General features: G+C 38.4%; 1 protein-coding gene across 7 annotated transcripts in view; it reads right to left on the bottom strand.

The window, feature by feature from the left end:
- Positions 1–14,041, bottom strand: part of GTDC1 (glycosyltransferase like domain containing 1) — a 523,084-nt gene that overhangs the window by 62,473 nt on the left and 446,570 nt on the right. For all 7 annotated transcript variants that reach the window (XM_060410058.1, XM_060410059.1, XM_060410060.1 and 4 more), the window contains one exon: positions 8,078–8,207. In XM_060410058.1, coding sequence (XP_060266041.1) covers positions 8,078–8,207 — 130 coding nt within the window. The remainder of the gene's footprint in view (positions 1–8,077; positions 8,208–14,041) is intronic.

The following is a 14,041-nucleotide window of genomic DNA, read 5'->3' as shown; positions in this document are numbered from 1 at the left end:
CAAAGACCCTTCTCAGAGATACCACCAGTCTTTAAGCTCTGTGCTTCCCTTCTGACCATTTTCTCCTTTACTTCTCTTCTTTAACTATAGAAACTTCATTTAATATACAGTGAAATACACTGACTTTTCATCTCTTTTTCCCGAATATTTGGTTTGTGATATTAATATCATGCTTTCAGATCTTTAGGGCATGTCTGATACACAAATGCCCAGAATTTTGAAATTCAAAATCTGAGAATTGTCTTTTCCCCTTCTCTTAAGAGCATCCATTGCCTCAGCAAGTAAGGGGAAAAGTCTTAGCAGCTGTTCCGTGGTGAAAAGTGAACACCTTTTCCTCTTTTCTCTCTTGCTTCTTTGTCTCCTACTTCGTTAATTTTGTTGTTTGACCTTCCCCCCTCCCCTATTTTCTTAAGAGTTTAGTTGGCTGGTTTTGTTTTTTTTTCCCCCCTAGCTTGTTGAATAGAATAGTTAGTACTGAGTTACGTTACACATGGTTTTTTGGTTTGTATTTTTTTGCTATTAGATGCTTTAGATTTTAAAACAATCAAAAATTCTTTTTTATCCCCTCTAGCAAAAAAGATAGACCTACAGTACAAATACGGACTTTCCATGTGGTGCTAGTGGTAAAGAACACATCTGAAAATGCAGGAGACATAAGAGACCCAGGTTCAATCTCTGGGTTGGGAAGAGCCCTGGAGGAAGGAATGGCACTCCACTCCAGTATTCTCGCCTGGAGAATCCCATGGACAGAGGAGCCGCGCAGGCTACAGTTAGGTCTCAAAGAGTCAGACACAACTGAAACGACTTAGCGTGCACAGTACAAATAGCTTGTTTTTTCTTGAATACTTATAGACTGCTGACCAGATGGTGCATTCACTCCAAACACTTCAATGTGTGTTTTCTACAAATAAGAGTGTCCTCCTACTGACCACAACACAACTAACAAAACCAGGGGAGGAATTTTGATACACTCCTGCCCGTTGGTCCACAGACCACATTCCAGCTTCAACTGATGCAACCATAATTTTTGTAACCAAAGGACCCACTTCAGAAGCACACACCATATTACTTATCATGTCTCTTTAGTCTCCTAGTCTGGAATATTCTTCAGTTTATGCTTGACTTTCAGTCCAGTATCGATATTTTAAAGAAGAGTTCAATTGCTTTGCAGAATCACCCCCAGTTGAAGTTTGCCTGAAGCCTCCTCATGATTTGATTCAGATCACAGTATCACAGAACTGATGCAGTGTTCCTCTCAAAGCATCCAACCAGGTCATGCATGGTTTCAACAGCTGATGTTCACTGTCCGCACTTGCTAAAAGTGATGTCCTCCAGGCTTTTCCACCATATACTCTCCCCCTTTTGTGGGGAGGTATTTTGAAAACATACCGAATCCTGTTCTTCATCAAATTTAAATCCTTTCATTCATTCATTTATGTTGGTATGGTCTCTTGGTCTTTTATTTTACTTAATATTGTAAATTCTACAAGTTATTATCACATTACTATTAGTATTTTTTAAAGTTTTTATTTATGTGGACCATTTTAAAAGTCCTTATTGAATTTTTTACAATATTGTTTCTGTTTTATGTTTTGTTTATTTGGCTATGAGGCATGTGGGATCTTAATTCCCCAACCAGGGACTGAACTTGAACCCCTGCGAAGTCTTAGCCACTGGACTGCCAGGGAAGTCCCTACTATCAGTATTAATACTCCAATTATGTCCAATGTGGCTAGTAGGAGCCCATTTAAACTGACATTTAGGCTCTTTTGATATGTCCCCCATCATTTTTTTTTAAACATATTTTTGGTTTATGGTAGAAGTTTCAGATCTTTGATTTCTTGTAGAAGTTCCAGATTTTTCTCGTAATTTTTTCCCCCTCAGTCCCAGAATCAGCCATTTCTCTAAAAATTATTTTTCTGTTTTTACTGGGAAATAGTATTTGGAAGCCAAGACTCGAGTGCTGTGTATGTTCATTGTTATTGAAGTGTTGGTGCTTCCTGGCTCTATCGGAAGATATATCTTCTACATACTTATGCACTTACCATGTATCTACCTTGATATTTGTTTCTATCTATAGAAATTGAAAACTGTCTCTCTATAAATTATACATATGTGGAAAACCATGAGCTCATCTTACACTTCCAGTCTCATGTTGATTCTAGTTTTCTCCCTTTTCCATATATGTAATCTTACTCCTTGGAAGGAAAGTGATGACCAACCTAGATAACATATTCAAAAGCAGAGACATTACTTTGCCAACTAAGGTCTGTCTAGTCAAGGCTATGGTTTTTCCAGTGGTCATGTGTGGATGTGAGAGTTGGACTGTGAAGAAGGCTGAGAGCCGAGGAATTGATGCTTTTGACCTGTGGTGTTGGAGAAGACTCTTGGGAGTCCCTTGGACTGCAAGAAGATCCAACCAGTCCATTCTAAAGGAGATCAGCCCTGGGTGTTCCTTGGAAGGAATGATGCTAAAGCTGAAACTCCAGTACTTTGGCCACCTCATGCGAAGAGTTGACTCATTGGAAAAGACCCTGATGCTAATAGGGATTGGGGGCAGGAGGAGAAGGGGACAACAGAGGATGAGATGGCTGGATGGCATCACCGACTTGATGGACGTGAGTTTGAGTGAACGCTGGGAGTTGATGATGGGCAGGGCGGCCTGGCGTGCTGCGATTCATGGGGTCACAAAGAGTCAGACACGACTGAGCGACTGAACTGAACTGAATTGAATCATCTCTAATAATGAGAATACAAGTTTCCATACTTCCTCAGATATTGACATATGTAATCAACCTCACTTAATGCAACCCATCTCCCATCCCTACTACGACTCCCTCCCACACACAGATGCCTCTTCTCCCTGCTTGGGCTCTGACTCCCTGTTCAGGCTGATTCTTCAGGCTATTTTGTCTGCCACCCTTGACTGGCTATTCTCTTCATCTTGTTTAGACCCTTATATCCTCTTATCTTGCTCTGTCTCACCTAGTGGCTTTGTTGTTGTTTGTTGCGGCTTTAGAAATAAATTATTCAGGAAGGGGAAGGAGAAGCAGTCAAGTTTTTCCATGAAATGTTTTCATTATCCTCTTTAATTGAGAGTTGTTAGCAGAAAAATAAGAAGAATCCAAGGGCCAAAAGAAAAAAGGAACTAAGAACCCAAGTGTTGACTGCAAGAACTAACATGGCAGTGTAGGAGCTGTGGTGGACTAGGGTGGTGGTTATGGCTCAGAAACATAGCAGCTTTCATTTTCATACCCAGAAAGGCACAGGAAACAAGGACTTGGAAATTCTGTAGGGAGGTGGGGATAAATCCAGGATCATTTAAGGGCTTCCCCTTCCATAAAATGATAGAGAAGAAATAATCTGCACACTAGCAAAAGAGACCACAAGGAAGCAAGCTATTGAGGCCTGGGTGTTGGGGGGTAGATAGTAAGCCTTTCGAGAGAAATTGTAATCACAGACATGCACCTCATATAAGCGTCATGTCAACCACATGGCCTGAACACTCCATATTGGGATTCAGCGTATTCCAAGCAGAAGCAAACAGTAAAAATTTGGTGTGATAAAACCTCATCACAGGCCACACTTGATGCCTCCAGATGAAGCCTATCAAAAATGGGCTCACCATTCAAAATTACAGCACATATAAGGCAACAATCTACCTTGAGAGACATAGGAAAGAGTAAATACAGGAGAATTAAACTCCAAGGAATTTGAGGTAATAGAACTGTAAGACAGACACTGTAAAAACATAAATTTTAAATGTTTAAAACATTCTAAAAGATTTGAATAAAGCATTAAAATACACGTCTGTGTCCTAATCTTCCTAAGGACATTAGTGATTTTGACCTGGGACTCTACCTAATGACTTCATTCTAACTTAATTACACTTTAACACCTTAGCTCCATATCAGTCATATTCTCAGTTACTAGATTTTGGGACATCAATATAAGAATTTTGAGGGAGACACAATTCAGCCCATAACACTGTGATAAACTGAACCTCACTAACCTCTTTTCTCTTGGCACTTTCCTGTTTCCTCTCTGCTTTCCAGATACTTCTCTGTACTCAGTGACCTATTTCTTGCCTCAAGGACTTTGCAAAAGACTGTTACCTTCACTTAGAATACTCCCATCCCCATGTCCCCCAGCTTGGCGTAGCCAAAAGCTAGGTTTCAGTTTTAATGTCATTTCCTCAGAGAAACACTTTCTGACTCTAAGATTAGATTAGTTCTCTGTGTTTTGTGTTTTCCACATCATTTTTTGTACCACTTCATAATTCTAATTAAATGATTAACTGTATAATTACTGAATTTCCTTGATCCTACAATGTGAGGCATTCTAAAATGCATCAATTTTGAAACATTTGTAGGGAGAGGAAAGAAATACTATTCTATTAGCCAGCTATTGCTACAATAATGCTTCACGAAAAACCACTCCAAAATTCAGTGATTTAAAACAATAAGCATTTATTTCTCCCTCATGGGTCTGTAAGCTATTGTGATTCACTTTTAAAAACTCAATTTCAGGACTCAGCTCTGGACTCAAACTGCAGGCTCAGTTGAATTCAGGTCTACTTCATATATGTCCATATGCTCCCCCATTGTGTTCTGACAGTGAATGACAGACAGTCAAGCAAAGGGAACACGGAACAGCTGTTAAAACCTCAGCTTGGAGAGGCACACTGTTACCTCCACCCAATTCTGTTGGTTAGAGCAAGTCACGTGGCCAAGCCCGACACCAGTGGGTTGGGGACAGTACTCTGCCTCCTCTAGTGGGAGATGATGCCAAGTCAATGAAAAAGGACATATATATATATACTGTATAACCCCCAAACAGGAAGGAATTGGGAACAATAACTCAATGTACCATATGTACCTTGAACAGTATGTACACAAATTTTATTATGTTTACCTACAAAAGATTATTCAAATATATTTATTAATACCCCCCAAATCTCCACTTTCTTCTGTATTGAGTAAAGCTTCATAGTCAGAGCCCAAAGTATCTTCTGAATTACTTTTGGTCTCCAACCATTACATCCCTTATTCTAGCCACCAGTCCTTTATATAACCAGGGCTCAGGACTTTGACCTCTTTAACTCTTGTGTAAGTTTTAGGCATACAAAAGAAAGACCAGGGTTCTATTTGGCACTTCCAATTTGGTTAAACTCAGAATGTACCCCCCAAACATTTCTATCATTGGAAATTCAAACCTTTTCATGACAATCCACAGGAAGTTTTGTTTTGTTTGTTTGTTTTCCTGCTGCTTATTTATTTAAAAAACTTTATTGAGGTAGCACTGCTTTATAAGTTTCATGTATGCTACTTTGTATTTTTACTTTGTGCACACTGTGATGTGCTCACCACCAAATATTGGTTTCCATCTCTCACTATACAGTTGATCCTCTTTATCCAACTCACCTTCACCCAACTCTTACCCCCTGGTAACCACTACTCTGTTCTATGCAGCTACCTATTTATTTTTGTTTGACTTGTTCATTAATTTTTGTTTATTTTTTATATTCCATATATGAGTGAAATCATCCGGTATTTGTCTCTCTTTGTCTGACTTATTTCACTTAGCATAATACTCTCAAGGTCTATTCATGTTGTCACAAATGGCAAGAGTTCATCTTTTTTTTAATGACTGAGTGGTATTCCATTGTGTATATGTGCATATATATATATTCATATATATATAAAATATTATAACATCTTCTTTATCCATTCTTCCACTGATGGAGTTAGGTTGTTTCTGTACCCTGACAATGCCACGATGAACGCAGAAGTACCTGTGTGTTTTTTAATTAAGGGCTTCCCTGATGGCTTGGCAGTAAAGAATCCACCTGCAATGCAGGAGACACAGGCAATGCAGGTTCGATCCCTGGGTGGGGAAGATCCTTTAAGGAGGAAATGGTAACCTGCTCCAGTACTCTCACCTGGACAATCCCATGGGCACAGAAGCCTGGTGGGCCACAATTCAAAGGATTACAAAGAGCTGGACACAACAGAGTGGCTGAGCACACATATATATATGCTTTTGAATTAGTTTTTTTTTTTAAATTCTTTGGTAAATACCCAGAAGTGAGGCAGCTGGATTATATGGTAGTTTTAATCTTAATTTTTTGAGGAATCTTTATACTGTTCTCCATAGTTTTCCTCTGTCCATGGGATTTTCCAGGTAAGAATACTAGAGCCGTTTCCATTTCCTCCTCTAGGGGATCCTCCTGAGCCAGGGACCGAACCCATGTCTCTTGTGTCTCCTACATTGGCAGGCAGATTCTTTACCACTGTGCCACCTGGGAAACTTTTTTCTGCACAGCCAACAATGTTCATTGCAAAGCTACTTGGAGTGTAAACCTCTGACCAACTTTTTGAAAAGACAATTAGACACCTTAAATTGTCTTAAATTTAGTGAGAATTCAATCCCGAACGTAAATAGCTGAGAGGACATTTGATAACAAGAAATGCACTGTCACCTGGAGAAGCAGGGTCACTCTGCTCAGTAGCTGGGAAGTTTCTTGTACCACGGATTGAAAGAGTTATCCCTCTGTAACATGGGAGCAGTCATCTGAAATTACGTCTTGCTCGGTTCTCCTCCAACCCCCAGAAGGTCAGGAAAGTGACTCAGGTAGGGTGGAAAGTGACATTTTTACCAGGATCTGACTTGGATGCTAGATATGATTGATTCTTTCTTCTCAGGCTGTAACAATCCTGTGAAATACTATGAGTCATCTTTCCCACCACACAGAGATAGCCTTTTACAGAGAAAACAATCCAGAGGAGGACCTTAAGACAGAAAGAATGAGAAAGAGAGAGAGAGAGAGAGACACGGACTGAGCCAGATCCCAGAGAATGGCGCCTGAGCAAGGGGTTCTCATAATGCCCAAGATCATCTCCTAAAAGTTTTCCACACAGAAGCCAAATTTTATGCCTCGTTAATGTGAGCTGATTTCCGTCGCATGTAATCAAATAGAACGCTAGATATTACAAAACAATAACCCACATGAGCAACACCACGGTTCCAAACATACATGATAGTGCAGCAACCACAAATAACTTCAGAATAACTCGAGCTCTTCATTTGTTTTTTTTTTTTAACATAATGAAGGAAACAGAGGACCTTAAAAATCCCCCTTTGCCTCCCCCATCCAGCGAGTCACACGCGGCAGCTGCTTCTGCTCCTTCTCCTTTACATCTGTCTTCAAATTCCAGTCTCAAGTCAAGATAACCTCCTCCCCCAAAGTTAACCTTCTGAACTTTTGTTCTCTCTTCCTTTCCTCCCTCTTCTCATGCCTAAAGCTCAGAAGAACTTGTCTGTCAAAGCAGGACTCTCCGAGCTGAACTGGCCTCAGAGCACAGGAAAGCCTGTTAGCAAATGAGGGAAAATTGGGGATATCCATGTGTGCCTCATTTTTGTCCCATTGCTCCCCTTTAAAAGTGTAATAAAATGAAAAAAATACATGCATTTATTTTTAAGGTTACATAAATGTGGTTCAACATTTGCTTTTCCTTGCTAAAGCAATGCCTTCCACATACATATTAAATACCTCATAGCACATTAAAAAAAAAGAAATTAATGACTAGATGAATTACTGAATGAATAAGAAAGGAATGTATGAATACATGTAAAAATATGACGTTAGGGATTGGGGGAAATTGTTACTAAGAAATTAAAGTCACAGTCAGTAAATGCTTGACACCTAGAAGGCTAAAAAATACATTTCTAAAACCCAACTCATTCTTTCACACACATAAAAACAGAATAAAAAAGAAAAAATGAATTTTGAAAGTAGAAGCAAGTCGTGTGTGTGTGTGTGTGTGTTTGTGTGTGTGTATATGTATAGAAAGTTATCTACAATTTAAATAATCCCAGTGGTAGCTGTAACCAAGTGTATTAATTAGAATTCTTTGCAAGGCACAGCAGAGAAGGCAGTGGCACCCCACTCCAGTACTCTTGCCTGGAAAATCCCATGGACGGAGGAGCCTGGTAGGCTGCAGTCCATGGCCTTGCTAAGAGTCAGACACGACTTCACTTTCACTTTCATGCATTAGAGAAGGAAATGGCAACCCACCGTAGTACTCTTGCCTGGAGAATCCCAGGGACGGGGGAGCCTGGTGGGCTGCGTCTATGGGGTCACACAGAGTTGGACACGACTGAAGCGACTTAGCAGCAGCAGCAGCAGCAAGCCACAGAGAACAAATCTGAATAAATAAGACATAAATGTATTTATTGGGAGAAGTATTTTTTACCCACCCAACCTCCATCTCCTTCCTCTTATCTTTGTAAAATATGCCCTAGTTTTGTTTGTGTGTCTATTTATCCTTTGCTCATTATGGCTCAGGGTTAGATCCTAACTGAACAGAAGTCATTTCCATCCCTGAAACCAGTTTATGCATATATGACACTGTGAGATGTGTGGGGAATTTTTCTAATGGGTTTCTGAGAAAAGCTTTCCTTAATTGCAGAAAGGGACCCAGGTAAGAAAAAAAATCCCTTCTCCCGTGTCTGGAAAGAGGGATGTGGTAATGATGTGATGACTAGATTTCTGTAGCTTTCTTGTGAACATAAGAGGGACAGCCAATGAGAAGCTTACCTATCAAGGTGAAAGAGTGGGATGATAAAAGACACTCTACATCCAACAATTCTTGCTCCCAAAATGGTAATTTTCTCAGAGCAACTGACTTGAGCCAGGTTTTTCTATTTTTCTGCAATTGACAGAATCCCAGGGATACAGAATCATATTAAAGGGAGGCTGGACATTGGCTTGGGATTGGTTGGAGCCCCAGAAGCTAAGGAGGTTAGAAAGCAGAACCCAACAAGAGCTACATTTTGGTGAAAATAGCCAGGTTGGGTTTGTACTAGGTCAGATGGACTAGAATTCCAGCATTGTCTTTTTGTTCCTCTATTCAAGACAACATCCAATTCCCACACCTGATTATATTCAGTAAGAAAGAATTAACTCCTCAAACAGGATTTTAGATTTTAAGAGGTTAGGTAGGTGTTGAGCAGCCAAAAATGTCAAGTGTCTACAACATCAACAAATTAAAACTTCTTGTATTATGGGTTTTCTTATTTTTTTTAGTATTCATTCTCAGGGGCTTCCACTTCTCCTCACCATTTTCTGTCCTTGTTTCCTGTCTCCATATCCTTCTACACATCTTTATTTTAAATCATACCTTCTGCACTGTCACTCTGTCTGCCTTGTCTATGCCTTCATTCCCCAAATGCGGAAATAAATCAAGTCAGATCTGTGTCTCAGAATTTCAGTGGAGTTTTGAAGTTACAGATGGAGATTACATTGAAGTATAAGCTGAGAACCGAGTGTAATATACCCCTCTACTAAAAAAAATAAAACTAATAATCAACTATATCCCATTATGAGGAATTTGTTGCTGGATATGTTATCTTTAGGTTCTAGTGTATGCCTATCCTAAGACTATATTCTTTTCCTCTCTACCATTTTTTTTTTCAATTTCCCCAAAGTTCCTCTAATTTCATAGACAGAATATGTCTCCATCTTGTACTCAAAATCAAGCTTGTAGTCTATATATGCATATCCAAGAGTTCATTAAACAGCTTTTCAATGGTTTATCTACCTCAGATTGTATCCTTTAAAACACAAAGCACTGGGATGGCTTTGGAATTAGTTTTTCATTTATAGAAAACAAATTTTAGAAAGTGTTTCTCTCCTTATTAATCTCTGGAAGCAGAAAGGGAGTAATTTAAAGATTTCTCCTCAATTGCACAGAAAAACCTGCAGAGAGGAGCTGGTTTTGTTTTTTATCCTTTTCTTTTCTTCTTCCCCATCCTTCTTCGATTTCTCCTCCTTTTCTGTCTTCTCTCCACCCAATACGAGTACTGTCATTTTAACTTAGTCGTATGCCCACAATTTAAATGAAGAACAAAGTATGAAATCCAGCCTAAAGGAAAAAGGGGAAATAGCACCTTGTCATGTGACCTATAGTCACAACTCTGCAATGTACTAGCAGTATGATTTTGAGATGCTTCTTCTGAAGTTTGGAACTAAAGCTATGGTTTACCTATATCATAAGGATATTAGCAAGACTAAATGAGATGATGGATGAAAAAGTGTATCCTCAACTATCAAGAACTACCCAAATGTAACAGAATGAATACCAGATGGTGGATTCTATCACAGAAGGCCCATGAGAACAAAGCTGCTGACTACGTGTGAGAGAAGGACTTCCTAGGTGGTGCTAGTGGTAAGAACCTGCCTGCCAATGCAGGAGACATAAGAGACTCAGATTTGACCCTTGGGTCTGGAAAATCCCCTGGAGAAGGGCACGGCAACCCACTCCAGTATTCTTGCCTGGAGAATCCCATGGACAGAGGAGCCTGCTGGGCTACGAATCCATTGAGTCGCACAGAGATGGAGACCACTGAAGCGACTTAGCACACAACACACACGTGATAAAAGGCAGGAGCTCAATCAAAGAGCAAAGAACCCCAGGACTGAGACTTTCGGGTGCCAAGATCAGAGTGAGGCCAAAACCAAGATTTGACTCGAGATGAAGAGCTACTGGAATCCTTTTATTTCTTTTGCACAAACAGATTTGATCTCTGAGGTTGCTTCAGGTCCAAACTTAAAAGAAATCTTACTCTGCTCTTTCTTCTTTAAGGTTGAAGGAGCAAAGAGTTAATTACCTTGTTATATTCATCTCTCTTCCAAACTTTCCACATGGGCTTTTTTCTTAATTAGCCATCATATGAAACTAGAAGAATATTTATTATTTATTGTGTGTATTAAATTTTATGTCTTTTCTTCTTAATTTCTAAAATGGGTGAATTTACTACTTTTCATATTTTTCTCCTAAAAAAGCAATGTTTTTGGTTGTTGTTATTGTTGTTTTTATTGTTTGCTTAGTTGTAGTCCTCATCTGACTTTTCTTTGGGTCAGTAATTCTTCATAAGAACAAAATTCTTTTCTTCATAAATGAGAAAAAGCTTCTGGTGTATTTTAGATTAATTAGAAGACGCAAATAGTTTCCCATACGTTTTTCTTATTCTTAATGCTTTTCTTTTTATCATTTACCCAATTTATACATATATGTCCACCTATAAATGTCTACTGAGTATTGGTTAAGTTACATGGCTTAAATTCAAGGCTCTGTAGTAACTTATTAAAGTATATTTTATAAAGTGATTTTGGTCATCAAGATAATATTACTATACAACGACTCGTGTGCATATGCGGTTCATTGCCATGGTACTAAGTCAGCTCTAAAGGGAACATGAAATGCACACCTATATGCCAATTTCAGAATCAATTTTATATCTGCTGCAATTCATTAGACTTAGGGATTCCAAATGGTTTATACACTTCAAGACTTGCTTAACTGGTTAAGAATATAACTGCTAGCCAAGGTACTCAGGAGTAAAGTATGTCTCAATAATTCCTCCATTTAAAATCTTCTTTATTTTTACCCCTACAGTAGGTAACATATAATAATACATTATACATAGCCTTGTTTATTTTGTGTATGTATGACTTAATTCTAGATTGTAAATGCTTAGAAAGCTTCTTCCTCACCTCTTTGTGTGGATATGGATGTTTAATGTAAGTTTCTCTTCAGAATGTTATGCTCAAAGGAATTTCCTGGCGGTTCAGTGATTAGGACTGTGTGCTCTCATTACCAAGCGCTGGGGTTCAGTTCCTGGTCTGGGAACTAAGATCCCACAAGCTGAGTGGCAAGGCCAAAAAAGAGTTAGGCATGAATGGAAAAACTGGTCCATAAGTATCAATCAAGATTCACTTAAGAGTTTCCCTTAGCTGTTTAATATCTCAGTGAATGATGATGATTTTAATGAGTGTGTCTTATGTTGGTCAAAGCAATTTTGAAAGCTGTTTGATACGTTTCTTTTATCCCAGTTACAGTTTTTGCTTCTCTCATCTCTCTTCCTCTCCACTTTCTTCAGTTTCTTTCCTCCGTATCCCTCACATTTCATATTGTTTTTATATTCTTTTATACTCTTCCCACACTTAAGCAATTATTTAGGGAAAAAAGAGTCTGGCATTTTCCTATTGTAACTCAAAGGAAACCAAGCTTGAGCATATCTTTATGACAGAAAGACCTAGTAGGTTCATTTTTGGGGTGGAAAATCTGACCAGAAAGGAAAAAAAATCCCAGATTAAAAAAAAGTAACAATTAGATTTTTAAAAATGTATATATAGTGCAGTTTTACTCAGAAAAATGACTCTTAATGTTCTTAATTATGTGTAAGTAAATAATGTAGATTGACAGAATGTTAGATGAAGCTGTTAAAACTAAAATGCTTAAGAAAACAGATATTGCTAAATGGAAAAGGAGGCACTGTACACAGCACCCGTTGAAAACTCAGCTAAGCACTGATAAGACCCCTAGGTTATTGGGAGAGTGTCTTCATATTTCTGCATGTGTTTGTCTATAAAAGCATTTCAAGGTGTAGCTTTCTATTGATTCAACCTTGCTAAAAAATTAATCAAGGAACCATCATTTGCTAATCACTGTTTTTTAATCACATTTTCCAAATCTTTTTCAGGAAATGTGTGTTTTTAGTTCCTCCTTGAGAAAGCTACTCCCTGACATGAGACTGACCCTACAGCCACCTCTGGACTTCAACACCATGTCTGCCCTGAAAAGAAGCCTCAGTTGCTGAATTTTTCCAGTTTGCAAAGAAAGGAACTCTGTACTAAACTTGAGTTTGTAACTTAAAAATAAAACCCTAAACCTGCCCATCTACTGCAAATAAATGTACTCCCTTTGTTTCATGGTATGCAATTAGATGCATTTGAAATAAAAGGTAAGTTAAATCAGAAATCTTGGAGACAAGCATGTACTATTTTAAAACAAGGAATGTCAAATGTTGTTTTTCAACGCAGTACCAAGGGGTATTTCACAGGTAATGTCTCAGGGCTGATGCTAGCTAATTATTAGCTACCGTACCCTGCCTCCCATTCTAAGTGAATATCTCCTGGCAGAAAGACACAGCTAGGAGTGTTCTGTTTCATTTGTCCTTGGAGTTTTTATCAGCATCAAGAAGGCGGACTGAGCCAAAGTTAGAAAAATTCTGGAGCTAAGCAAAAAGCGACACGTTTAACAGCCCCCATTAATTGGGGCTGTTACATGATTAATTTGAGAAAAACAGAAGAGACCGATTTCTTTACAACTCACAGTTGGATGCAATGCACTAAAAGTAATCCTGTAAATTACATTTTAAATCTTCAACATATTCCAAGCAGATAAAATAGTGGCATGATTGACCAAACTCCTTTAAAAAGTACACATATTACGATGCATCATAGTTATAAACAGATGGTATTTGGCCTCCTTCCTATTCTCAACATTTGGAATTTCTAAACTATGTGAATTAAACAATAATATTTTATAAACATACAAGGGATTTTGCTCACTGCTTTGTTAACATAGAAATTATACAATGCTGACATTTATTTAAATTTTAAAAAGTAAACAACAGTGTGCATTGAAATAAAGCAAACTAAAATCAACATAGAGAAGTATGTTCTGTGTGCATATTACCTACAATGGCACTGGCCTTTTTAAGGGAAGACATAATGGGTTGAAGAACAAATGGTGGCTTAGATGGGACTAATACTTTGTACTCCAAAGGTTCATTTAACACCTCTCTGTAAACAAGGGATATTTATGCCATAATTGGCTATTTGACCATCACTGTTCATTTACAATGTAACCTGCTATTATGGAGTTAAAAGACGTTCCCCTTCATTGGCTCATCAGTTCTCACAGTAGTCAAAGTGTACTCAGTTTTAAAAAGCACTTCCACAAACAGGGATCATTCTGACACTTGGGATCATTCTGACACTTGTACTCTGAATGAGAAACATTATCATTATATCAATAAGTAGGTATTTTTTCCTTTGAAGGATATTATTGCCAGAAAGAAAAGGAAATGTATCCGATCTCAGTGTCATTTCCTGAGATTCCTTTCTAAAATTACAACTTTAACCCTTTGGCCACATTTTGGAAAGGAGATCCATCTGGTGAGTTGATGTACA

This window comes from Ovis aries, chromosome 2 (assembly GCF_016772045.2).
Source record: "Ovis aries strain OAR_USU_Benz2616 breed Rambouillet chromosome 2, ARS-UI_Ramb_v3.0, whole genome shotgun sequence".
In the NCBI taxonomy this organism is placed as follows: domain Eukaryota; kingdom Metazoa; phylum Chordata; class Mammalia; order Artiodactyla; family Bovidae; genus Ovis; species Ovis aries.
The sequence above is the reverse complement of the archived record's forward strand: the minus strand, read 5'-3'. Positions and strand labels throughout refer to the sequence as shown.